Below are 27,863 nucleotides of genomic sequence, written 5' to 3' on the forward strand. Positions count from 1 at the left end.
CAAAACCTACACTTCCTAAACTACATGCTGTAGACCAAATTCAGCGTAATACCTAAAATGACTGCAGAAAGAACTTGTTTTTCTAAAAAAGAATTGAGAGAAAATTTATTCTAAGTCAGTAATAATTTAAAAAGTTAAAGCAATGAACCATTGTCAACCTTCAGATTTTGTCTGCCAGGAGCCCGGAGAATTGGTGGTTCTGAGGATTGCTGTGGATGACTAGTGGTCCACAAACTCTGCTTGGGAATCACTTTTCCAACCAGTAACTGAAATTATGACAGCTTATAACTCCAATTTGGCTTCTATATGAAAGGCAGAAATGTGATATCACTGCGCAATTATTCACGTGTTGTTTGGTTTGGGTGTTGGGGTTTTTTTTGTGTGTCCAAGGACAACTGCCATTCTGGTTGTTTCCCTGATGAAGGACTGTGAATGAGAGCAGTGTCTGCAGCTACGGCTAGGTATCGATTTACTTGGATATGGAAATACCAATGGACTTGACGTTCCTTTGAAACCTGAAGAATGCTAAGTCAGCATTGTGACAGCTGTGCCTCTGCTCACGTTTTGAACAAACTTTGTTTTGGATTCCTGGGCCTGACTGCTTCCTAGATTTATATTTATTTTACACTGTACAGTTCATGTTATGAGATAGGTGCTCCTGCCTCTTTTTTCTCCATTTTGTTATAAATAAACAAATCTCAGCATCATACAAAGTTCATGGAGTTTGCAGTTTGATTTTCTTCATTTGGTTGGCCTGCCTCCAGAAAAGAAATAAATACTTGTTTTTTAAGTTCTCAGTTTTAGGTGTATTCTTTCAGAATGAATGAACTTTCCTGCCCAGGCTGTTGCCATTTGTTCCTCAAAAAGCTCAGAGTAATTCCTGTAAAGACAGCTTTCCTCTTTCATCTCATGAGGTGTAGCCTGGTGTGTGGATTGATAAAGACATTAGTATTGCCCCCAAATCCCTCATTTCCAGGGAAGACTTTCCTTGGCTTTAATAAGTAATAATACTACCAATATAGTACTTTTTTATTCTAGTCTAAATGAATTCTGGTGACCAAGGGTGTAGATTTTCATAAGAAAATTGTGTCACCTATCTTTGCTTGTTTCTTTGTGAATTGCTACAAGAACAAAAGGTTTGGTACCGAATGGTATTAGGTTACATGTAACATCATAGCCAGGGAGAATTTCTTCATTGCTCCTTCCACCCTTGTGCAGTAAGACTGGAAGATCTGTTTTCTGAAGAAAGGTGTGAGTTACTGGTTTCACAGGTGACACCCTGTGCCTCATGAACCTGCAGAGCAAATGTACTCCGTTCTGCGACTGCAAGAAAGTTTATGTGCTGGCTGAGAGAGAAATGCAGCTGTACTCTTTGGGATGCCCTCCTAAATGAAGGCACGTGCTTTGAAGCCCATGTGCTTAGCAGCCTTCAAGGGCTTCTTCCACATGAATATTGAAGCCTTGCTGCCCGGAATAGCTCCAGAAGACAGGATCTAGCAGCTTTGGTCCAGGTGTATAAAAGAATTTTCCTAATCTAATATGATCACAACGTAAGTCTGGGGAGTTTGGTTTTGCCATCTTATCTGATGAATGCTTGATTTTTGGCTATCTGTTCTCTAGTCTTCTGCTCCCATCTAGCATAGAATAATTTTAAATACAGGACTGATACAAAAAAAAAAAAAAGGGAGAAAACAACCATTTGGAGACCTCTTCATGAAAACCAAAACAAATACCTGCTGATGGAGGAGTATCAGTAATTCAAAAGGATGTTATGCAAAGGATACCTTTGAAACTTTCCATCCAGCAGTCCTTACTGTTGAATCTGGATACATGATCCAGATCACATTTAGGTAGTTCTGATTGCTACCTAATGAGGTAAGCTATGTTTTTTGACACTATTCCAACAGCCAGGTCAAAGATGAGGTCACATACGCAAAAAAACTGGACTGATGAAGACAGCCGTCCAAGACTTCTACATCTGCAGCCTTATGAACGCTAAAAACTTAGTCTGCCAAGGCTGCTGGGCATTTCGAAGCTGTTGCCATAAAGGTATCAGCAAGCTCTTTTGTGAAGCCTGTAGTTTTTGGCAGCGTGTAAATGAGCACAAAACTTACGTTAGCTTTGGCTCTGGGTTCTCTTGCAAATGAATACGTTTTTATCAGTCTTGCTTTACATGAAGCACCATTTCTGGCTAAAAGATTGAAAATGATGATAAATGGAGTGCCAGTTGTAATCTGCTAATTAACCCAGTGTGTCAAGGTAGATAGCCCAGGGCATGTGGTGCCATCCAGCCTGATCTCTGTGATACCCTTAATGTTACGTCACTGAATAGGACAGATAGATAGTTAATTCTTTTCAGGAGAAGCTCATTTCTAGTTGTTGTTTCACAGCAGTGCACAGAATTCATGGCCAGCCATTCAAACATGCCTAGGCTTAACTATAAGCACGTACGTATTTGTAGAACTGAGGACAAAATTTAGTTAATGCATTCAACTACTGGACAGGTGATGACAAACAGTAAATAGCAATTATACAGACCAGCCCCACCAGTAACCTGTGTGCACTGAGTATTTAGTCAGTAGATAAAAGTGGTATCGGTAACCACTGCTGTTTACCTGCTTCATAAGTTATTGTCAACCAAAAATAGCAAGCAGGGTGGTTTTTTTTCTGCAAATGGCTCTTGAAGGCCTCTTCAAGGTAGTTACCATTGAGCAGATAAGTGTGACAGGAACCGAATGTGATTTAAATCCAAGCAGAGAGGAAAGATTCCGCAGAATTTCGATGGTGTTGAATGAGTCCTCCTGTAAACAGCCTTCTTAACACAGCAGCTACCATGTCGCATGGTTAGGAGATCTCCTTTTCCTCCTGAGGCCAAATATAAGTACCCCCAGTCTCTACTCCTTCTCTCCAATGAATCGGAAAGGGGTGGCTGCTGCTGCGTAGCCCACTGCTCAGTCTGGTTCTTCATCTCTCATAATTGCACCATTATCACCCATAAGGAACCCATTAATGTGGAAGAGGTTTTGAAACCAAAGCCTCTCTTTTCAGAGCCCTGATCTAGGAATGCTTTAAGGGTATATGCCAGCTCAAGAATCAGATTCATTTTGGTTCTGGGAATCAAACCACAGCCTCTGAAAAACAATGGAATTCATGGCTCGTTCCAGAAAGTTAAGCAACAGCCTCAGCTCTTTGCTAAAAGAAGGCTAATAAGGTTTGATGTAACATCAGAGGAGCTAATTCAGGTTTAATAACAATACTTGTTTTTTGAACACTTTAGCCTTAACACAAACAATTTCTCACTTCATAATTTTCCTTCCTAGGGCCTTCTTTTGGAATATCCTACAGGCAGATGTCCTACTTAACAGGAGACCCCTCATATTCTGCCAATTTCCAGCGATGTTTAAGTATTTACTGATTGAGAACATTTCAACCATTAGGCAAAGAATCGTCTCTTTCTGTGCCGCATGCCAGATGTCAGCTGCAATATGATCTGCAGAAACACACGCTGTCTTAAGGCTACCTGGGCAGTAGTATGATGGGCTTAGTCATTTCTGCCTTATTTGAAACAGCACTGTCCCTGTTTAGAAGTAGATGTTAGGAAATAATGAGCTATATGCAAAGCAGGCCGTTAAGCGCAGAGTTGAGTGGCAGGGGGAAACTAATTTACACTGCGCCAGCAGAAGAATCACCATGAACAATACAGAGAATCAAAAGCAGCCGCAAACATGAAATGATCTCAAGGGAATGGACGTTTCAGAACGTGATTGGATTTGTATTTCAAGTTTAAGAAGATTAATTACAAAAAAATGTTTGCTCCTACATTGGTAAATGTAGATGCAAGGAGCCAGCTACTCTGACCTTTATAAGCAGCCAGAAAATAACATAAGCCTAAATCATTCCAGTTTGTTCTAGGATCTTAAATTGCAGTTCTGATAAGGGTGGTAGCTAAGTGGGTGGGGGAAAGAGGACACCAATTGGTATCCTTTAAAAAGAAGTAGGTTTAAAAACAAAGTAAAAAAATACTGGGGGAAAAAAGTGACAAAAATGGCTAAGTTTCCTGAAAGGAACTTGCACTGGAATTTGTGTCCTGTTTACAATGTCTACTGTAAATTTCAGCCTCTATAGCTTCATGTTTGTATCCTGCACAGTTCTGGTGTAGCTGTACACGGCCGAAACAAAACTAGCTCTGTGTGCCTCTTCATGCACAGCATTGGAAACCAGAACACAAGCTGTAAATGGAGTTGTTTTAAGAACAGGTTTTGTGATTATACTTTAATTACTAGTGAATCAGCTGGTCTCTGTTCAAATTTGTGCAAATCTGAGATGAGTAAGTTGGTTAAAAAAATATTTTAAAATCCTAGGAAGTTAAAGGCACTAAAGTGGCCATAAATAAACGTTAAAGAGTAAAACTAGATGTTGAAAAACAGACTCCCCAGATATGTTGGACGAGAGCCTATAAAAGCCTTCAAAAGAATTTTCTTCAAAACACTACAAAAGTTAACAGGAAACGCTCTATAGGAGACTTCATGATAATTATAAAGATGTTGTTTGGCACTTTCTGAATAATGCATTCCCTTGTTCAAAGAAAACAATACTGACAATTCATAATAGCTCAAAAATAAATTATCAGGGCAGCAACAAACATACACGAAGGAGTGACTTCACATTAGCAATATTTTATGTTAAACCGTGGTTTAGCGGTAGACTACTAACAGAACTACCCCCTGTGCAGAGTATTTAGGAGATGAAAATTAATTCCATAGGTTTGGTTGGATGAAGTATGACAGCACATTTGATTGATTGATCCTAATGCAACCCAGTATAAACACATATAAGAAAAGCCATCTCTGCCCTTTTCTGCTGGACTCTCTATCCTCCTTCCGATTGTCAACAGATAATTTAAGACTTCATTACATATTATTTGATGGGTGTCATTTACCTTGTGGCTCTTTCAGTTGCATCAGCAAAGGTCTCTTCCCCTTCCTCCTCCCCAGATCAGTACTGGTCCATTAGACTCACCAGAGGTTTGGAGTTCTGTATCTGTTTTATTTCCAATTTCACTCTTTTTCTTTTCTATTTTATTTATTTTATTTTATTTTATTTTATTTTATTTTATTAAATTTTAGCAATGAGTGTGAGCTTAGGTTTCTGTTTTCCCATCTTGTGATGTGAAGGGTTCTTGTGTACTGACCCCTTGACATGTATTTCAGCTATCACCTAGCTGCTGCCGGGAGTGGAGAACCCAACACAACCAAGCAAACCCTCCTCGCCCCCACAGTGACACCCTGTTCAGAGTCTCCCACACGGCACTGGAGACAGGAGCAGATCACCACCAACATCTTTCCTGTGTAGCTCATTCCTCAGCGGCTCATTTCAGCGGCTCTGCTCCTCTCCTAGTTCTGTCACTTTGCTGGCAAAGAATTCTCCTGTGTTCCCTGGGGGACTGCCAAACAAGCTGGTGTCTTCCATCAGAAGCTACATGGGGACCCTTACAAGCAAGCACCATCTCCTGTTAGCCCAAATTCTACACTGAGAATCCGCAGATGGGAGAAAACCTCCTGGCTCTGACCAATCCGCTGCAATCTGTGAGCAGGTACTTCTTCTCCAGGTCCTGTGACTCCAGTTACAATATAACTTTACTCCTAAGAAACCTACCAAGATATTGATCCTTAGAATCTGGAAACTGGAGAAAAAAGTGCTTCCTGCTCCCTCTATGCAATGTGCTGTCATTGAGTGTAATTGACTGTATATTCATTACAGGATATAAAGAGTTCTTTATGTTTTTCTTTATTTCCACTGAGGCCAACTCCAAGTGGCATGTTCATTTCCACACGCTTTGACACAAACTCCTGTAGTCCTACCTTTCCCTTCCTCTCTTTTCTTACATGGGGACTCTCCTTTTTCTTACCTGTTCTCTCAGCTTTTAAACTTCAGACACGTTTCTGAGTCTGCGTGTCTTGAGAGTTACTGACAAAAGCACTGGGGAACTGCTGATTCTGCCATAAGGTTACATAATTTAGTATTTCAGATGGTGACCCAGCTCCAGCTCCCCTTGAAGAAAATTGAGAGATCACTAATTCCCATTTTGCCATGCCATATAACTGCTACCATGATTTATAGGATGTTTCAATAACCCATCCATGATATTCTAGGATTTTGGTTTCTGAGATTTCTGTTTTTCCAAAACCCAGAGGTATGCGCAAAGGCAGTATTTCTATTCTTTCTAGAAATCTGGGAGAGACTTATCTGTCCCCTGTCCTGACCTGAATGCTTGATGCACAGCACTTTCTGCTCGCTGAATTTAACGGGGTGGTTTGAGAGTCAACCCCCTTTCATCCCTCAAGCCCTACTCAATAAGACTCAGTGGTCTGCAGGACTGCTTTTTCACTCCAGAAATTGTTTTTTTTTATTTGAGTGTTTGTGCATTTTTCCATGTTGAATTTTTATCTGACAGTGCAATGAACGGTTTCCAACCCTGTCTTTCTTTAGTTTCCTCTCACTCCTCTTTAGTCCTAACATTGTTAAATATTTTTGCAACCAGAAGGTATTTTTGGAGTGAATATACTGCCATGACTCTCTGTTTTCAATGGCAACGCTCGGTTCTGGCTGCCATGAGCAGACACAAGATGCCATGTAAAACTGCAAGTTGATTTTTAAAAAAATCTGATTATATAATGTTGTACCATTCCTTTTGGTTGAAATTCCAGGAAAGTAGCAATAGGGATTTTGTATTGCCTACCCTAAACAGTAAGCATGTTTTAAATTCAGAAAGCTACGCTAATACAATAATAATGTTCAAATTTTAAAGCTGTTTGGCAAGGAGGGGGACTGAAAAAATGTCAGCTTCACCCTTTGACAGCACTGGCAATCACCCTTTAAAATCTGCTATAATACTATAAGTACCCCAAATATTTGGTTTAAACACTTTTAAGCTACCCAGCCATGCCAGCTGTAGGCAGGATCTCAGTTGAGAGTTGATTTTGGGCGACAGTCAGGTCAGAGAGCACCCATGACTTACTACCTGCATACGTTTCAATTCCCCAGACATCAGACTGAGACCACAAAATGGAGGGAAGTGAGGCTAATTTGTTAACTTTTGATGAAGAAAGACGGTTTCTGGAACAGAATCATAGAAACCACATGGTAAATCTCACATGCTAGGAGAGCCATTTGCCAACACAATTTGTGTGAATTGAGAATTAGGTAGCACAAAAGGACAGAGGACAAAGGGAGAAATAAGAAATGACGCCATCTCCATGCCCCCAAAACTGAGATGAAGTGATGCCAACAGAAAGCTTCCACGCTTCTGAGAAAACAAGTGCTTGCTGAAGCCTGGCTTCTGGTTCCTCGGTTGCTTCTAAGACTGTTACAGCTACCTGGGGACTTCTCAGATCTTAGCACATGCCACGATCTTTACACACAATAGCCATTGCATTGAATTTCGAATTAAATGTTATTAGAGGCTTAATCAAAACTCCACCCTTTTGCTATTTATGGTATTGGTTCTGATACCTCAGGTCTAAACACTTCCCTTTGAACACTCCATTTCTGTTTCTTCAATAGGAAAACAAATTGGGTTTAAGGAGCAAAAGCAGAACAAGCAGAGGAGAGTCTTTGAGCTTGATGCCTCCTTCAAACTGCTTACAGAGAAATAACTTATTTTCCAGATACATCCCTGAGGTTATCCTGCTGACTCCAGAAGCTACCCAGGAAACATCCCCAGGCCCTGTGACCAACATATGCACTTGCTGGGCAGAGCAAGAAATACTAACAATTAAAGCCAGTAAAAGGCTTATCATCTGATTTTAGTTGATTAAAGGTAAGATCACTTTTCCTTCAAGTGAAGTTTTTTATCACCTATTGAATTTGCATCTTCACATATTAAACAGCTGTCTATAAGAACAACATGATATTTCATCAGGAGGAATTTTTGAACATTACATTTTTGGCGTAAGACCAAGAGCTATGGTCAAAATCAGTTCTAAGCAGTAAGGACAAGTTTTTACATGTAATTCTAGAGAAAGTTCAAATCTGTACAAAATTCTATTTACAAATTTTTAAAGGAAAAAAGCCCAAAAATTATTTTACTATAAAAAACTATCCTGGGGAAAAGACCAGCAATTTTATAAAACAATATCTATGGCAACTCCAAAATAATAGTTTTTGACTTTCCCAGGTCACCTATATGAATTAAATCTAGCACAACTACTAGAAAAATCAGAGCCAGCCTAGAAATGCTGGGATCTGACTGGCTGCATAAGCCCTTGTTTCAGACCTTTTGATTGGAGCATGGTCAAGGTTTTTGAGCTACCTACACATTGGATGTTTAAGGGGGAAGCTGGTTGACTTGAACAAAAAAAAATTCCTTTGAATTGTAGTATTGCTCAATAATTGCATCGCCCATAGACAAACAGAAAATAAATAGTTCCAGATTCCAGTTAAAATGAACAAAGATAAAAAAGTGTTTATGCACAAAGATAAAAGCTAAGGCATATATTATATCTCATTACCAGTGTTATTTCCCTTTTTCCCAGTTAGAATTTCCCTAGTCTTCCACAAGACCTTTAAAATTAACTTTAAGCTATTGACTTTTTGCGTGGTTTCTCCCTTTGCCAAGCAAAACACAAAACAAAGCCCGTACTGCAGACAGATGATGATCTCGTACTGACCTGCCTCTGGATGTGACATCATTGCACACTTGAGTGACGCCTGCTGTGACCACCTTACCACATTGAGGTTAACCTGTGCTGCCGCCACTCTCCTTCTTCCCATTGCCATAGCAAAATGCTCATGAATAATTCAAACCAATAGGAAAAAAGCCCATGAAAACCATCCAATGTGTTTCAACTATTTGATGCAGTGCAAGAGGACAGAAAGATACCTCTTTGCAGGGAGATCCATCAGCCGCTAATCTCTCTAATAAAAGTAGGGCTACAGAAAGCCTGTTCCTGCAGATCTCATGATGAAAATCTACATGTTCATCGGACGAACCTTCTTTGAAATGTACCTTCCACTTTGAATGACTTTTATGAGGGTGTGTTGGGAGGAGTCATGTTGTGGAGTAAGAAGGTTCTACCGTGTTAAAGATGTCTATCAATAACAAAGTATTCATACTTAAAGCACTTTTTATATTTATTTTTTAAAAATCCATGCAACATTTGATGAGAGTATTTAGAGGAATATCTATGCTCAGTGCGGCTTATTTGAGACCGAGAATGCTGAACTTATATAATTCCAGGTAAAATAATGGATGGTCAGAGGCTGGGATTATTACTACACTTCACAGAAGACATGCAAAAAATGCTACCCAAGTGTTCAGTTAGGCACGCAAATAACTGAAAACAGACTCATTATATGTAAACAAAAGTGGACTTTAAATAGATACAGCAACTGCCTTTGAATTTTTTTTTGCAACCTGACACGTCACTGTTTCTGATTGCAGAATGGTTACAATTTTGAAATGTTAAAATCTTGTTCTTTTTATATTATTGTCTCGTGAAAATAAGGTCTATATTGTCTTCTGATGCTCCATTGCAAACTGACAGAAGTCTATTGAAGCTACTGAGTAAAATGTACCTTCTTTGGAATAGGGTAGGAAAAACTTCCCAAGGGAAGTGGCTTAATAACGACAGCTGAATTGCAGCTTGTGCCAGTGCTAACTACAGCAAGTGGCTCCTCTGATTGAGACAAATTAATTTGAATATTGAAGTTGCTATGAAACTACATGTTGCAGTAGCAAAACATATTTACTTAGATTAAGGCAGGAAGGGATGGCAAGGAAACTTAGATCTGACTTGTTTTCCACAAAGGCGTAATAAAAAAATCATTTAACTGGGTCTCCAGATGACTATTAAAAACAGCTAAAGCTACCTACAAAACTATTGTACTTGCTAGTACACTGAACGTGGAAAATAAACCCTGATCATGTGGTCTACTAGTGCCATCTATTGTGTACAGGGAAAAATACAGATACCGAATGTAGAAGTTGCCCATTTTGTCTTTAAAATGTGAGAAGTGCTCTTTCTGCATTACCGTACCAATTAGAAAACATAGCCAAAGCTCATAAAATCACTTCTGCTTTTATAAAATACAGCAATTATTATCATTTATGTGTATTACAGCAACATGCAGAACTCTAACCACTGTCAGGCTTCATCATGCCAATATTGTTTGTGTACGCATGTATTCCATATGGGGACACACACACACAAATGCAGTGAAAGACAGACCCAGCTGTGATAGTTTTAGTCAAAGCTACAGAAATCTTATAAATTAAAACCTACTGCAACTTCCTTATGTTATGTCAAATTTCTCCCAAATAAAGGGACATTAGCTCATCTTCCAAGGAAATGAACATTACCCCTTCTTAAAATCCAAGCACCATGCTGCCTTTCACCTTTTCTTGGAGGAGAACAGCTCTTCCATCTCTTTTCTTCCAGGGACACTATTGGTAGTAGACATTGTAAACCACTAGGATCAGCTCACCATCCCCAAACACTCTGAAGTTTTCAAGCAGACCCTCCAAAACCCTAAGTCTTGTGGAAATCTGATAGAGACCACAGTGGTAGTATTTCATCAGTAGATCAAGCTGCACAACCTAGAAAAATGAGGCTTTGCACTTTTGGAAGGGGTAGAGAAATGATTTAGCATCATCACTAAAAATAACAATAAATGTCATGTGATTTACTGTAATTTAGGCAAAGGAAGTTTCTCAATCACTCACCATGGGCTGACAAATAGAAAACATCATGCAAAGAGAGTAGATGTTGAAAATATTTCTAGCATAGCTCCCAAGAAAAAATAGCTACTTCTTGTTGCTAAGAAATGAGAAAATACAGAAAAAAAAAGAGCCTGTTGCAAAGCAACAAAAGTGTACTGTGACATTATGTGTACTAACCTGTAGAGATCACTTGGTTGTAAAAAATTAAACACCATTATTTAAAGAGAGTCATCCATAGCTAAAATGGTACACCTTGCTAGAATAATTTTTTTTTCAATTGCTTGCAACTTGTCAGCTCATATTTCAACTAAAAAAATAATTAGGATCTTGACTGAAATGCTGCCTGGAGCCAGAGAATAATCAAAATGTTTTCAATAGTTGTTCACTGCATGAATGAAAAGGTAATAATCCATTGTCTCTACCTGCATATTGATGTATGTCAATGTTTTTGGCCTAACAAACAAATTAAATGAAAAGCAAACTGTTGGTGGTGCCTACTTTTGGTCATGAATGTAACTCATATAAAAATGTATCATGATTAAGCTCAGAAAAATGGAAAGGATTTCATTTGTAGTTCCTCAGTACATTGATTTCAGCAGACAAGATTATCTTGATTCAGCCACTTTCTCTGAAAAAAAAAATATTGTTTTTTTTTCTCTTTAGGAGACTGTAAGCACTGCAAAGGTTGGCAGGCTGGCTCTGGTTCTTTTGAGGAGGACAGAGTACCAAGAGATTAAATAAGTGTGAACTTGTTTCAGGAGCCTTGTATTGGGAAGATGATTTAATATTTTCTTAGTGTTCTCTCGCCTTGAAACTTGTGAAATTTGTTGTGGTGATTTCCTGCCTAAACCAGAACAATGTAAATAATTCTTCTACTGTTTAAGTGTACTTGGATTCACTGTAAAAACACACTAATATTAGTTAAGGCTGAACTTCAAGTTCACGTAATTTCTTTTTTCCATATAAAGGGTTTAGTAAATTGATGAGCTGAAATCTGATACAGTTTGAAATAACAACTTTGAGCTCCTTATACTTTAAGAAAGCTAGGAATAAAAAGCAATAAAAGAACAATGCACAATGCACTAAGAAATGCAGTCTTTTCTTAACACGGCCTTCAAAATAACAGGATGTCACTTTTTGTGGTTGGTATGTATTTTCTTGTGACTATTTCTGATCTTCACTTGAAGGAATGTGTGCCCCTTGCAGGATATCTAATCAGGCAGACATAAGTCTTGCATTTAGTCAGCACTAGATTTGGTTTTTAACATGATTGTAACTATAAACCTCTGCAAGATAACCTAAATACTGTGGAAAGCAAATCTGCCTGTGAAAAACATTTTTACTATTTTTATTTGGAAAAACTTATAAAGAAAACGTGGTCTCTTTAAGTTGTGAAAAAGCTGAATTTAATGCAGTTTAAAATACACATTGAAGGAAATATCAACAGATGACTAGTCTTAAAACATCACTCCCCAAAACAGAAATTTGTTTTATCTCATGGAAAATCAGCAACTGAAAATCATCAGTATTTCTGCATGAACTGTGACAGACCATGGCAAATGTAATCTTCAGAGAACTTGATTGACAGCCAAGTGGTTAATACACTAAATGGAGGTAGTGAATTAAGAGACACAAAAGACCCTTTTGCCTCCAGATACTTGTAACATCTGACTTCTCAATTAGTTCCTTTCCAAGTCTTTCATTAAAGAAGTAAGTTTACAGCAGCAAATATGCTATGTCTTCACTACAGAAGCTCTCCAGGATTTCTTTTTTCTTCAGTTTTATATGTATATAATACTCATACACATACAACTGAACACCAGACAACTAGTGGTGCCCCTTCTTGTTTTCCATTCCCTCCCAATGACTTTTTGATGGCTCTCCATTCCATCATTGTAGGGTAAAACACAGGCTGGAAACCTTCTGCTTTCTATTAACCAAACTGCAGTACGATTTCTCTTTAGTAGACTGTGCATAAATGTGAATTTACTTTCTATTCCCACTTCAGTTTTAAGCTTCCTATGACTAGCAGTGCATAAAGGGGGCGAAGGGGTAGACTTTTACAACATACATTGCAGTGATGATTAGAAAACATTTTTCAAGCAATACAGTTTAAACTTCTCCTAGGATTTGTATTTGTATACAGCATCCACTATCAGAAACATGTAGCATAGTGTTGCCATCTACTAACTGCAAATTTCAAGTCTCGAAACAAAAATGCCCACTTCCACTCACACTTTCCTCCACGGTCCTTGCAATTTAACAGAGTCGGAATTCAGCCTTAGTGTTTTACATTGTCTTCAGACTTTCCTAACTATTTGCAATATGTACTGTCTCAAGTTTAACACTAGTGTTACTAGTCAGACTATAACAAATGAAAAAGTATGGATATGTCCAAAAGGGAGGAGTTGAGGAAATCAAAACTCTTTGAATGACTTTCAAGTACTTCTACAGATTGCTTCTATTACAGTATTTTTAATATATTGAACAGTATGAAAATTACAAAATACTGCAAAAAGGTAGCCAGAACATTCCTGTGAATTTTAAAATATTTTAGAGGATGCTGTTACAGATGTTGCAGAGTTAATGGCATGGGTTCTTTATACAACTTTATAAATCCCTGTCCCTCTGCAACATTTTCTGTAAGTAAAACAAAACCTAGAATATTCATATATATATAAAAAATATAATTTTTTCCACTATCAGGACTCTTCACGTATTTCTGTTGATATCCTTAAAGAAACTCTCTAAAAGAAAAATAAAAGAAGATCAGCTTAGGATAAATTAATTTTACAGTTCTGTGATATAAAGTACAAGGAGATAAACCAAAAAAATGTATTTAAGTGAAATACATACTGTGAGAAATTAAAAAAAAAAAAGCTTATTTTTCTTAGAGTCTGGTGGTTGTTTTTTCTGAATTAATAGTTTGGCTTTCTGTGAGCACTGGTTACGACAAAAAGAGAAGAGAATCTAAAAAATCTTTCTGTTGTTGTCAAACAGTAAGATTGGATTTCATGCTATTTTATAGCCTGTAATTTAAAATGTCTGCATTTCTATTTAGTTTAATTCCATCACTTTCTCTTATTTATTATGTTCACAATATTTTTACATATAGTTAAAATTTCAGTGTTGAACACTTTGGGACCTGTGATCTGAAGCAGACTTATCAAATAATTTAGCTACTCTGAGGACTACAGCATTGTCTGCAAATATGTATCTCCAAGGGAAGAGTTTCACTTTTGATAAAACAGATACCATCATATATGCAGATATCAGACAGTGATCGACGGGCAATAAGATCCTTCCCCCCAAAATGGTAAATTTAATGATCCATGCACTTCTGAATGGTACTTCAATATTTTTGTCAGTTTTAGAAGGCAATTATATGCCTTTGAGATAATGCATTATGTAACTTTGAACTACTACTTTTTTAAAAAAAGCGTTTTGCTCTGCAGAACCCAGCTTTTTTTTTTAATAAGGGAAGCCCTACAGCCATGGTCTATTCAGTACTATCAGTCAAAAGTAAACAGGGGTAGAAATGTTTGCTATCAGTTAGCAAAATGTATGTTAACTCTGAATCCTTAGCTGAAAATTGATTTCTGTATATGTTATGAAAGTTATGTACAGATTATATATAAGCATTAACCCCTTGCAAGCTGAGCAAGCATGTAAGTGAAGATGCAAGTAAATTAATTACATGATCTGATGTCAAATTTGGTTTTATGCCAGAAGACTTAGAGGGTTCTCACTATTCTTCCTCCGTTCCCACTTCCACGAATTCTGGATATGGTTTCCAGCAATTTATCACAGCATCAGTTGGCTCATATATGTGATCTTGATTGTTAGTTCTACAGTTATGCAAGTGCTTGGATCTGTTTTTTGACTTTCTAGGACTTGTGTGAGGCAATGGTATATATGAAAGACTTATATATGGGGTATGACATCTACAGTGATTACAACTGAGTTAATCTTTGTAAATATGGTACAAAACAACAGTTCTCAGTCTTTTTTACCTTAAGCTCTCTACTCCAGTCTTACAAATATCCCACTACTTTATGGTGAAAATAAACATACAGAAGTCTGAGAAGGGTAAGGAGGCCATGATCCTTCTAACACCTACACTAATACCCAGGAGGTTTTGCCCTCAAATCTCCACAAGGCACTTGCCATGAGCAATGTGTTTTGGTTTTTTTTTTTACAAGTTCTTTTGCCAAAGTTAAGCCTCACACATTGGTATTTTCAACATTTTACAGCCCTGTACCAAACAAAAACCCATGAAACACTGCAGCTAGAGCATGCTGTGTAAACAACAAGAGTTGGTGAGGCAAAGCTTGGGAAAGTAAGTTCAAGGCTTGCCTTTCACAATTCATATAAAAGTGTTCTCTTTTTAACTAATCTAATATATTCTCTTCTTTAAAGTCAGGCTTGAAGCATCACCAGATCCAGCTACCCAAACCAGAAGGTTTTCATGTCAATCCTTTTCAAGAAGTATTTGATATTCTTCACATTGTGAGAGAACATATATCAAAATTGTAACTTTTAAAAAGAAAGGAAACATCTATGGTTGAAATGCATTGGATTATTATATAAAATCCCTCAGGTAGAAAGAAATGCAGGTTTAGTTGCATCATTTATTTTGGTATTATGTCACTTTTAGAATGCCTCTTTCTACAAAAAGATTGGTAAATAAGTAGAAGATATTAATTTACTGAATAATTTTCAAGACCAGACACCTATTAAACTATTAAACTGATTTATAAAACTGATTTTTATATAAAATGCAGGGGAAAAATATTCATTAGGTAGACAGAAATCAGTTCTGTGACTGATAAAATTTGTTTCTGTTTAGCTTTGGTTTATCTAGCTGAGATAAAGAGTGGTAATTTTCTATTGCATTGGTTGTTATACAATTCATAGCACTTCTTACTCACTGCTAAAATATGTAGATACCAACCTGAAAATCTCTAATGAATGTTAAAAAGAAGAAGATAAAACCAAAGGCCACGGTCCATTCACAGATCGCACTCAAAACATGGTAAGTATAATCCTGATGAAATGAGACATAAAATGAATTTTCAGATAAAACAGCTAAACAAAATAACTGTGGAATGCTATAATAATAGACATTTCCTTCTGTAAATTCAACAAATATTCTAAGACTTATGACTCATCATCCCAATACCCTATTGACTAAAAATCAATTCAGATTTAGTTTTTACAGAATGGTAAGTATATTTATCAAGGTTGCATATGTTCCATTAAGCAACATGTCTTGTGCAGTAACACAAAAAATAGTAGAAGAAAACGACAATTAGCTCAAGATCAAAACACAGCTTGAATATAATTTGCACCTGAAAAAAATGTAGTTCTTATGTGAAGGATACCAAAGTGCCCATATTCAAAACTTTTACTTAGAGCCACTGAGTTCAGCAGTACTATCCCTTACAGTAAATTCTCACCATGTTTTAAAATGGAGGGCTACCCTTGTATGACAGTACCTGAGAAGACCTTTGTTTTTGAGTAGACCATCACAGAAAACCTATGTAATATGACACAAACAGAACGTAAGGTGTTTCTTAACATGCCATCAACGAATATGCCATCTGTTTCAGTAAAAACATTTTCTCATCCTTGCATCTCAAGCTAAAAAAAAACCCTCAAGAGGTAGATATTACTAAGATTATCTAACTTGTGAAGATTTATCTCACAGCTGCCTTGCCACTGTTTGGCTGAAGTACATTTGCCAAGTTTGCTTTTATTGAGCTCTTCAAGCAGGATACACTCTCTGCATTATTTAACCTGCTTTTTTAACACCTCTGTGTGGCAAAGTTTGTCCAAACAGAAAACTTACCTTTCATAGTTATCATTCTGAGAACACTGAAATAAATTCAAATACTTGATATTGACTTTAGTATGCTTCAGCTCAGACAGACAATGTTTATCACAATAGTAAAGACTAATAAAGAATGGTGAAAAAGCTGAGGAAACCAATGTTGTAAAAAACCTCAAAACTTCAGAATCAAATTGGTTCAGTTCCGTTTTACGTGTGAAGTTCATTTTCAAGAAACGTGACTATAAAAGGAAGTAGAATAACTCACTTCCAGAATATCTTTTTTTAATTTTTTTAACAATTTGTTCTATGGGTAAGTTTCAAATGCTTGGTTAAGATGGAAGTCTAACTCTCTGAAGATTGACCCATCCATGACAAGTTTTCCTACCCTAGCCACAGATGGTTTTCTAATGAAGAAATAACTGGAAACCAGCACTGCACAAATCAATGAGATTTCACAGTTCTGTTCATGATAATGTACTGTTTAACGTCTCTGAAACGTTTGTAGTGCTATACACTTTTAGATAAACATAACAGCATACCCCAGATAATATGATACAGGGTAAACTGGCTACCTAATGAGATTTTACCTTTTCACCTGGAGTCCAATCAATCTTTGTCATGGATATTCGTGAAGCAAACACAATCACTGGGAAAAACACAGTGTAAAGGAAACTATAAAATTTAGTGAGTAATAGTGAAAATGCCTGCTTACAAAAAAAGACCCCATCTCCCCCTTGTGTGACACAGGAGATCCTGAACAACCACAATATCAAATCAAAGTATTAAGAAGACAAGTAAATGAAACACATTATTGAAGGGTAACTGATAGCAGCAATCAAAACAATTTCTGCATAAATAAAGGTTTCTGCGGGTTCTTCCGAAGTACAGAGGGTAAGGGGAGACACTCCAAAACTTAGATCACATTCATGATTGAGAACTGTGGGAGTAGAGGCCTGCAATGTTGGAAGGGGAACCATGCTGGTTTCCACTGGTCCACAACAGGTGCCTTGATACATCTGTACAACTTTCTCTCAGGACTGGGGCCCTCTTTAAAAGCCCTTTCACAGCTGCTGAAACCAAAAGCAGGCTGTAGCTGGCTGGCTGATGTGATGATCTGCTGCGACCACTTTTCAACACTGGAACATCACCTAAAGACCAATAAAATCAATGGGTTGACTCTAACTTCAGCAGGCTGTGGGAAAAGCCAGTAAGTGTGTTAAGTGTGTCTCTAGGGAAGGCATATAATGAAGCCAAGCGCCAACCAACATGATCAAAAGCAATGGCTTAGGCTTGAAGGAAGCCTTGTGTATGCCAACTGTATTTTATATGTCCGTGTGTTAGGTTCATTTTAGAAGTGGTGCCCCCCTTCCGCAGACCATTCTCTATACCCTCCTTCAAATGAAGGAGGTTGGAAAATTGGTCTAGCTTTATTATCATATGATCTTATGAAGAACTCTGGGGCATTAGATTTAAATATACCACTGAAAGAAGAGATACAGCTTTTTAGAAGACCCTGAAATTCACCTTTATGCTATTGTGTCTCGACATGCTATATGCATTATTACAGCAGAAATGTTAGAGACCCCTAAGCAAAGATTGTAACCTCATTTTCATCCTTTTTCAGCAATAATATCAGTTTAACTTAAAAGGAAAATCATGAAGGCAGAAAGGGAAAACCGTGGGACACACCATAAAGGATACTAGGAATGAAAGCAATGCATGATATTACAGATATGGCCATCCTTATGTGACACACAAAGTATGTGTTCCATTGTGGACAGGACTTGTAAGAGATTATGGACTGAAGTGTAATGTATACAACACCAGAGCCAAATGCTACCAAAGCTCCTATGTCATGGACACTGGGAACAGACAGCTCCTGGAAAGAGAATCAGCACAATGGTTAGCTGCTACAATTTGAACAGTGGTAAGAATCAATGAGCCCTGAGAACATGGTAGCCGCATTATGCAGGGCATGTACAAGCAGTGGGAAACAGTCCCTTCTCCCAACAGTCTACACAGAGAAGATGAAAGAAAATAGAGGAAGAGTAGCTCAGAAAGGTAAGCTAACCATGTCCAAAGCCACCAGGTCAAAGTCCTTTCCCAAGTTCACATAAAAGCATAGATCAATTTTAGTGCTGTTCAACCAATTAACGTTTCCACAAACAGGAACTGGCTCATGTTTTTCTTAAGAGGTTCTTATACCTCCTTTTTTCCCTTTACCCTGCCAAATATTTTCATCCTTTTGCATTGAAAGTCTAACCTGCGTTTGTGTGACCATACTCTAACAGTAAAGTTTCACGGGAGCTGTTCTAAATAGCGACTGCTATAGCTCCGTCCCCCACCCGCCAGTGGCCAGCCACAATGCTCCAGGAAATAAGTCAGCAGAAAATTAGTTATATATTTAAAAATAAAAAAAGTGTTACCTAAAATAAGCTCTTGATATGACGGTCTTACACTGTCAATCTCTTGAATTTTCAGCCCTCTTACTCTTCCCCACATCATCAGCCAGTTTTATTCAAGTTTCGCAACAGGTGAAAGTGTGTTTAAAATTCCAGTATCACTACATATGGCTTATATTTGTTTAATACCCTACCTATGGCAGATTCTCTCCTTTAAAACACAAACAAGTAGAATATCCAGTAACAAAACAGATGAAGATTCCAGAGAAATTATTGTATTCTAAATGTTTCAAAAAATTACAAATACAAAGTTACACCACCTTGGACTCCAATATCAGACACATAAGTTAGCTTTAAAGCTCCTTTCTGTCACCAGAGCATAGCAAAACATGTGCTGTGATCTGACCTATACAGTTCTATTTTAGTGATTCATGAAAACACATCTATATCCTTTCATTACATATTTTAACATCCTTCCTGCCTGGAGGCCACTGTTTTCTTTGTCTTGTAGTGGTGACTATGTTCACATGCTCTTTTAAATTCTTTTTCTCCATGCTTTTCTTTCTACTTATTCCCTTCTATCTCTGTGACACATTAAGTTTCGTCAGATTTTAAAGCATGTTCCTCACACAGGTATTTAAGTGCCATCTCACCTATCCTTGCATTTTCTTCTCCTCTGTCCCACTTTTTGCCTTCCATATAGGAATAACAGAATTTGGTATGGAAAGCATTAAGCAAGCCTAACTGTTGGCTTTTGTGCTTAGCCCCATACACAATATACACAGCTTTTCTAACATGGCTCTCATGATTGCTCCTATGGAACTGCCACAGCTTCCCTAAAAAGCCCATCACACTCAACCCCTACAGAACCTGGGAAATGTTGCTACATCTGCTAAGGTAAGCCTCCTAAGCTTCCTAGTCAAAGCCAGGAAGATCTCTCTTTAATCATGTGTAACATTTAACAGGCAAAAATATACCTGCTAACACTTAGGATTTCACTTTGCCTTATTCATTAAGGGCTACGGGATTTTTCCTTCCATATCCAATTATTTTCTTAAAGCTAGTCCTTCACTGTCTTTCATTTCTGTATTTCAAGCATTGTTTTATTTAAAACAAAGAACAAACACCTTATTCATGACCATTACTTATTTTCTCAGAAACTCTTTTGCTTTTAGAGGATACTCTCCTAGTGTTTTCTCCCACCCTGTTCCTCACTTAAGTGTGCAGAGACCAGTATCATTAAAACCCCACGCTACTTACCATATGTTACCTTGAAGCAAAAAGGGTGAAAAAAATTTCCTTACAACTAATTATGCTAGTTAAAAGACTCACAAGTGGTGCTAGATTTGAGTAAATAAAAGCAAACCTTAAATATTTCCAGTATAATTTCATACCAAAGCTTTTTTAACAAACCAGGTATTTTACTCTGGGGAAAGAGAAAATGAACTGATGCCCAATACTGGCAATCAGCTCTACTGCAGTACTCAGGTATGGTGTTAGCTCACCTGCTGGGGAAAAAAAAATGTTGAGAAACAAACAGGTAGTGCATATGAATGTGAATTTTACAAGCAAAAAATCTAGTATATAGGGAGAAAGCAAATCCGTGTTTGTAAAGCTACTGAAAAAAGGCAGGAGCAAGAAAGACATTCTTACTCCATTTGCCAAATATCCACACTGGGATAATGTAACCATTCTTATCTATTTGGTTCTTTACCTTGTAAAACAACTTCAGTTTCATTTATGATACAAAATTTAGTCATACCTGAAAAGTTGCAACTATGCCCATTCCAATACAGCCCATCCATCCAATACATAATGAAAACATGTTGCACGAAGACCTAACGAAGTGCGATGACTCATTTTGCTTCTCTATTAATAAATACCTGATGTACATTGTAATTACACCTGAAAAACAAAAAATACATATTTTGTTCAATGTTCATGTATTGCTTACATTTTAACACCTTGCCCTGTAACACATTAGCATACAGAATAAAATTATAAGCATAATACAATACATAATACTGCCTTTAAGTTTACTGAGATGAAGAAGAAAGGCAGTGAATTTCAGATGTATTACTTTCAGATAGAACTGTCTTAACATGATCTTAGTCTTAACATCGCACATTAATGCTTTCTAGAAATAACCGCACACCACTTCAAGAAAAATACTAATTTAAATCCCATTCATCTGTGTGTTTTAGGCACAAAAGCATCGGTATTCCACATTAGGAATAGATGTTACAGGGAGATGAACCGTAAGCTGGAAGTGGGAGAATTTATTCTGCTCTGATATGCAGTCTTGTAACAGAACTACATCTCCTTATAATGGATGCCCTGAAGAATTAATACATTTTTGCAGAGTGTAAACAGATGAAAATATAATTAGCTGTGTATCCAGAAAATATTTTCAAAGCTTTTGGGCCAATTCTGGCTGCTCTTTAGTACAACAGCATCCCCAAACCACTACAGATTTTGTTCCAGCCTATGTGACCCCAATATGCAGTTCACTCCTGACAAACACCTCTACTGAATTAGAAGTTTGTGGTTCATCAGGATATAGTAAGCTATAGACTGGATTCCACAGTTCAGTAACACAGAACATAGTTTCAATCTATCTACAGCTGGAAAAATAAATCAGCTAACTTTGTCCAGGCACTGTGAGGTTACATGAAACACAATAAGATAGTGTGACTGAATGAGGCTGTTAAAAAAGGTAAAATTTGTGATTTTTTACTTTGCATGAAGGCCATCATGGACTACATGTATACAGAGGTACACAGCTCTTGATCCTCCATCCCCTAGAAGTGAATAGAAAATGCCAAACCTCCTGATTTGAGGCCAGTAGACATTTAGTAGAGGAGTAGGTATCTTGCAGAGGAAACCAGGTGTTGCTTCAACACTGTTCTTCCCTCTGCTGCAGCATCCTAGGCCCTAATGTCTCCCTACATCAAGGACACAGTTTTTGCAAAGTAATTATGCCATCTTTCTTCCACTTTTTATTTCCAGCTGCATTGACTACTTTGCACTCATGAGGTGCTCTTAAGAGACAGAAGTGTCTCTAAGCCTGCACTTCCTGACCCTAAGGACCTGGCCCTCTAAGTATTACTTCCATCTACCTGATACTACCATTGACTGTGGAGTACTTTTTCTGTAGAATGTCTTGTATGATAGTCTTGTATGGACTGCAATGTAAGCAGACAGCTTTTGCTAGTTTTCATTTCTTCTCTGTGTTCAAGCCAAGTATCTTATACATACCTAAAAGTGCTGAAATATTAATCATAAAACCAAAGATACCACTCTCCGGAGGTTTAGTTCCGGTGTCGCTAAAGCAGGAAGAGAAAGAAATTAAAAGTTAATTGAGATCTGTGAAACATAAATGAGATGTACACATGAAACCCCAAGAGAATTGTAACTTGTGTGAATTGCTGCTATGCGCGTAAGACATTTAAACCTCTAAATTGGAATGTCATCTGCTGCACACTTAAGCTCCATTTGTAGTACTGAATCATTCTTTTTAGAAAGAAATCGTATTTTTAGAGCATACTATTTGAAATATATTTCTTCCTTTTCTGTATGCAATATGCAGAGATTTGACAGGGTGATACTTTGCTTATGAATGACATAGATGATTACATAAATGACATTTCTTTTATCTGCTAGATTAACACTGTGATAGAGTAAAACATATCTAACGGCATTCAGTATCCTAAGATGTGAGACAATTGGGCTTAATTTCCCGATTTGTTTGAAAAGACTTTACTCCAGGAGAGCAACTGCATTCCAATGCCCGGGAACATTCCTAGCCACTGTTTAATTTACTATTGCAGATATAGCTTAAGAGTACTCTAGGCCCAAGGTGTTGTAAGTCACTTCTGCTGAAGCAATTCACATTTATAGGGGCTAATTAGAAGTTCACTGGGACAGACAGGCGGAGCATGAGAATATCTACAGAATTTATACGCATACATACATGCATACATATATATGAAAAACATCATATATACAAAATATATGTTACTTTGAAAATGGAATACCTTCATCATAGAATCCTTTTCCCTCTTTTCCCTACATATGTGCAAACACCCACCCCAGAGAATGCCCTTTCCTCGCAGGAAGGACATACTCCTAGGAGTATGTGGGTTCAAGTTCCCTCAAGCATGACTCTTTTACACAAGATGGGTGCTCTGTAAAAAGAAAGATACTGCGATGTTGTCACCTGTTTATGCTATGGTTTTTTTGTCTAACATACAACCAGTTGATATCTATTTGATCAGGCTCTGTTGGTCAAGCCAATGGATAACATGTAGCTCATAAATCTTTACATAATTTGGGTGTGAGCTGAGTTTTCAGCTACTCAGCAGTACCAAGAGGCACAACTGTGTATGTAAACAGAGGCACCCGAGGAACTCTACTGTCAGAAATGTAAACATGTAAGGATTTTAGCTAATGCCAAAGTTCAGTGGAAACTCAGCAAAGACTCTGAGAACAAAACTTTCTCTTAGGTGTATGATGGGACAAGTAGGTACTAGCAAGAGCGTTTTTTTATGTGATTCAAGAAGATGAATACTATTCATTCCAACAGTGAGGCTGGATTAGTTTTCAGTGCTAAACTTCCGAACCTACCACTGAGTGCAGCGAAAATGACAGGTGCTCAGCATGAATGCCTGTGCTATTAACACCCAAAAGGGAAAGCACTCTCTACATAAGTAATCATTCTTAAAGTTTTTGACAATTTTGCTAAGTTCAAGCCAGAAGAGTATGACCATATCAAAAGACTTAATCTTTCAGAAATTAGTATTTACTCTCACACCCCTTCTTGTTACAGAAGAATTTGTGCAGTCAGTTGCTAAGATGATTTATCAAGAACAGGAGGAAGCTTAGGGTCAAGGGAGAATCCTTTTCTATGAAAATCTGATGCAAAAAATAGAGAAAAATCTTGTATTTCTTTTGACTGGTTCCAAATTCTCAGACAGCAAAAGCTTGGATCAGGCTTTTAGACAAGTTTTTACAACTTCTCAGGCATTAAGAATCCCTATTCATCTGTATCTTGTTGTTGTAATGCTTTCTGAAGACTTGTTCCATCTTGTACTCTGTTTTTCTTTGATAGTGGAATTGATGAAAATGGTACAGTAACTCTTGGTTTTTTGTTTGACACTTCTGAAAATCATCTAAATCCATGCTTCATTTAGCCCATTTTTTAACCTTGAACTTCACATCTTTTCCTCATGTTTCTGGAGTGTTTTCATTAATACAATAAAGGACTCTATTTAAAAAGTTGGCCACTTGTGACAATCTTGAAGGACTTTTGCAAACAAGAAGCTGCTCTATGCTAAGTACAGGACTGTGATGACTTCAAAGCTTTTGAAGGACTTTAGGTGAGAAGAGAACGGAATCGGCACATGCAAAGAAAACCATTTGAAGTTCTTGGAACACCTCACATCATAAGAGCAATCCAAATAACCTGAAATTGCACTGAACTTCATTCATTTTTTAATTAAAGCTTTTCTCAAGCTAAAGCTTTATAGGTGAATTTTGCTATTGTTGATTTTTAAACTAAATAATCTTGGATGTATGCTTTCAAGCAATTTCACACCAAGAGTACTATGTCATATCTACAATGTATTTACAAAGTACTGCATGGACTTTTAAGGACATAATCTTTTTAATGCCATATTTAGCACTAAAAAATCCTTGAAGCTAAGTGAAGACTTAAGTACATTTTTGTTTTACTTCTGGTCTGCTGCTTTGGAAAAAAGAAAAAAAACTATTTGTGACAGTTACTTTCTTTTCATGAAAAAGAAAAAAGCAAATGGCACATATGAAACGAAGACATGTGCTCACTTATTTGCAGTGGTGCATAGGTCAGCACAACCACCATGGAAAAGACAAGGAACCCTGTATGAAAATGACAGCATTTGTGTCACCACCTCATGCAGTAGAATTCTACAAACAGTCTAACAGTCTTCAGAAGAGTGGAAAGAGAAGGTAGTGGAGACAGGGAATAAATATTTTAGGGGCAAAAGACTCATCATCATCAAATTTTCTTCATAGCCATCATAAACTATTTATCTCCAAACTGAAGTCCCAAATTTTTAAAGCAGGAAGATTATATTCTGCCTACAGGAATTCTGATTGATCCAGAGGTACTAACTGGCAGCAAATACCTTAAGGAAAATTCTCTTTACTCTTTCACTGAGAATTCAAACCACCAAACAGCCACTGCAGCGCATCCAAATTAGTTTGGATTTTGAGTAGTATGAGCAAAAGAACTAATTTGGGCACAACCTTATCATCTTTTAGGCCTCAGCTGCTAGAAAACACAAAATCATATCCATTTTTACCTACCCAGAAATGTATTTATATGGTTTACTTGATGAGACATTAGCACAGTTTCAATGACAAATTTAGATGTGGTTTTTCTCTCACTGTGACAGCTGTTACATGGTAAACAAATAAAATAATTTACAAGTTACCTCAAGGCATACACAGGGTACTTGAGGAATATAAATAAGAATTACAAAAATGTTAAACTAAAATTTGTCAATATTTTTCTCCTTCATGTAACTGAAATTTCCTGATACAAGCTCTATTTAATTTTTATTGCTTATTTTAAGATATTGCACAACTGAAAAGTTGCAACATTCTTCCTCTTTCTTTTTTATCACTCCAAGTTTCACTAGATCACATTCTTAATCCCATGATTCAGCTTCTTAGGTTAAAGCAATGACCTGCAAAATAAGAATATGAACTATGGTATGACTATTGGCCTGAGTACTTAGAAGGAATCATCATATTACTCCCAAGAGCACCTTCTACAAAGACGATATGCTTAGACCATACACCATTAGAATTATTACAGATTGTTCACCAACAGTCAATGTAAATCCTTAGTCCAAATGTTGTGTTAAAAGGATGTAAACTAAAAAAGACATCTGTCTTTTAAAAAACTTTACTAGCAAATGCAGAGGGCCTGAAATGTAAGCGGGTTCGTTTTGGTTTTTTTAATCCCTGACACAGCCTCATATGTCTTGGGTTTTTTTAGGGTATGTGGACATTTCTTGTGATTCTTTAGTTAAAGGATAAGAATGATTTTTTCAGTGAGATGTTCAGTGAGATTGAGATAACTATGGCAGCTGTGATACATTCATCAGAGTTATACAGCTGTGACTTGTACGTTTGGTCTTTTTAAAAAGAATGACGCTTACAATTGTGATATCTGGGCTGTCAAAAACTTGACTACAAACACAATTATACAGAAAAAAACCCATCCTGTTCTCTCATATATTTTATTTAAGGACATGGCTTCAACATAAGAAACAACATTTGTCAAATTTCTTCCTAAAGGACCTCAAAATCCTTCTGAGCACCAACCATGTACTGAGTGTGGACACAGTTATATCAAATGGTTTATTTTTCTTGGTTAATAATGGATAAACAGCACTGGTTACAAGCGCTTTTGTGTCAGTAAAACTGTGTATGTAATCAGGGAAGAGCATGAGTATAACCACAATTGTTAAGGCAGTAGGGCATTTGTGCCTATACAAGAACAAGGCTTTACAAGAGCTGAGTCCAGATTTGGGCAGATAATCTTAAAAAGTTTTGCTTACATAAGCATGAAGCCCAACTTTCTTTGGCTCAATTTGAATGAAGCTCAACATTCTTGTGGGTTGCAGTGTCATTTGCACCATCTCACTTGCTTATGATGACAGACCTTAATTTTCAATCAAATTTATGTGTATGTACAAATTGGGTTGGCAGTCTTCGGAAATTATGCACGTCCATGAAGTCCTTCAAGAAATTAGGTCTAGATGTATCTTTAAAGATGTATTTGAAGGTCTTTTTTAGATCTTTTATGTATCAGAGACCACTCTTGGATTTCTGGCTTACCTTTAATCTATTAAGAGCTAAATACTAGTAATTTCACAGCTCAGATTTAAATGTTCACATAAGCAATGTATAAACAATGATTTATACAGAATTGCACTTAAATGACTAAGGTTGTAGAAAAGTGATGCTAGTCATCTCTTGGGGAGCCTTTTGCACTTGTTCCTACGCTGAAATTTTAAAAATATGTGTTTGTAGGGGTGTGTGTCCTACAAAAGCTATTGTAGGGCTTCGAGTCCTGTTACCGTCTGGTGCGCTTTGGGCCAGTTCTGGAGTTATACAAACAAAACTACATTTCCCCTCCTTACTCCCTAAGTTTTGCTAGCATCGGGCCTGCGGCACACTTCGGCTCCAGCAGAAAACTGTTTCGGATCCTTTCTACCACGTCTGTCAGCGTTTGGGTCCTGCGGCTTCTCAGAGAGGCCTGGGTGCTAGAGGTGTGATGGGTGACAGGAGCGCCCAGCGGGTCCCTGCTCTGCCTCCCCTCACGGCGGGGGGGGGGGGGGCCCTCTCACCCGTCGCCTCTCCTCCTCCGGTGAACCCCACACCCGGCCCCAGCCGCGGGGGGAAAGGAGCCGCGGAGCCGGCGGCGAGGGAGCCCCTCAGAACCGCCGGGCTAAGCCGCCGCCTCACAGCCCGGGCGTCACCCCCGCCGCGCGCCCCGCCGGCACCTCAGCCGCTTCCCGCCGCTTCCCGCCTCACCTGATGTAGGGGACGAGGGGCTCGACGTGCCCCGCCAGCACGGCGATCGCATAGGAGATGATGAAGGCGGCCGAGGACCAGCTGACGAGCAAAGCGGGGACGAAAGCCACGCCGGGCATGTAGCACAGCATCGCCGGCGGCTGCCCTGCCAGGGGCATCAGCGGTTGGGGCGGGAGTGCCCGGCCGGGCTCCGTGGCGGCGACCTGATGTCGCGGACCGTGACTGAAGACTTGCGGGACGCGCACACACCCCCACCCCGCGGCCGGTGTCTGCGCCCCGCCAGGCAGCGGCGCTGCCAACCTCCGACAGCCCCGGGGAT

At 38.1% G+C, this 27,863-nt stretch overlaps 1 protein-coding gene across 1 annotated transcript; it reads right to left on the minus strand.

The window, feature by feature from the left end:
• Positions 1–12,109: 12,109 nt before the first annotated feature.
• Positions 12,110–27,788, minus strand: DRAM1 (DNA damage regulated autophagy modulator 1). Its single transcript, XM_075050804.1, has 7 exons — positions 27,545–27,788; positions 22,214–22,281; positions 20,718–20,860; positions 18,255–18,432; positions 17,141–17,199; positions 15,675–15,767; positions 12,110–13,467 (listed from the first exon to the last, which is right to left on the minus strand). The coding sequence occupies exons 1-7, from the start codon at positions 27,700–27,702 to the stop codon at positions 13,423–13,425; spliced, it is 744 nt and encodes a 247-aa protein (XP_074906905.1). The 5' UTR covers positions 27,703–27,788; the 3' UTR covers positions 12,110–13,422.
• Positions 27,789–27,863: the final 75 nt, after the last annotated feature.

Source organism: Buteo buteo, chromosome 19, assembly GCF_964188355.1.
Source record: "Buteo buteo chromosome 19, bButBut1.hap1.1, whole genome shotgun sequence".
NCBI lineage: Eukaryota > Metazoa > Chordata > Aves > Accipitriformes > Accipitridae > Buteo > Buteo buteo.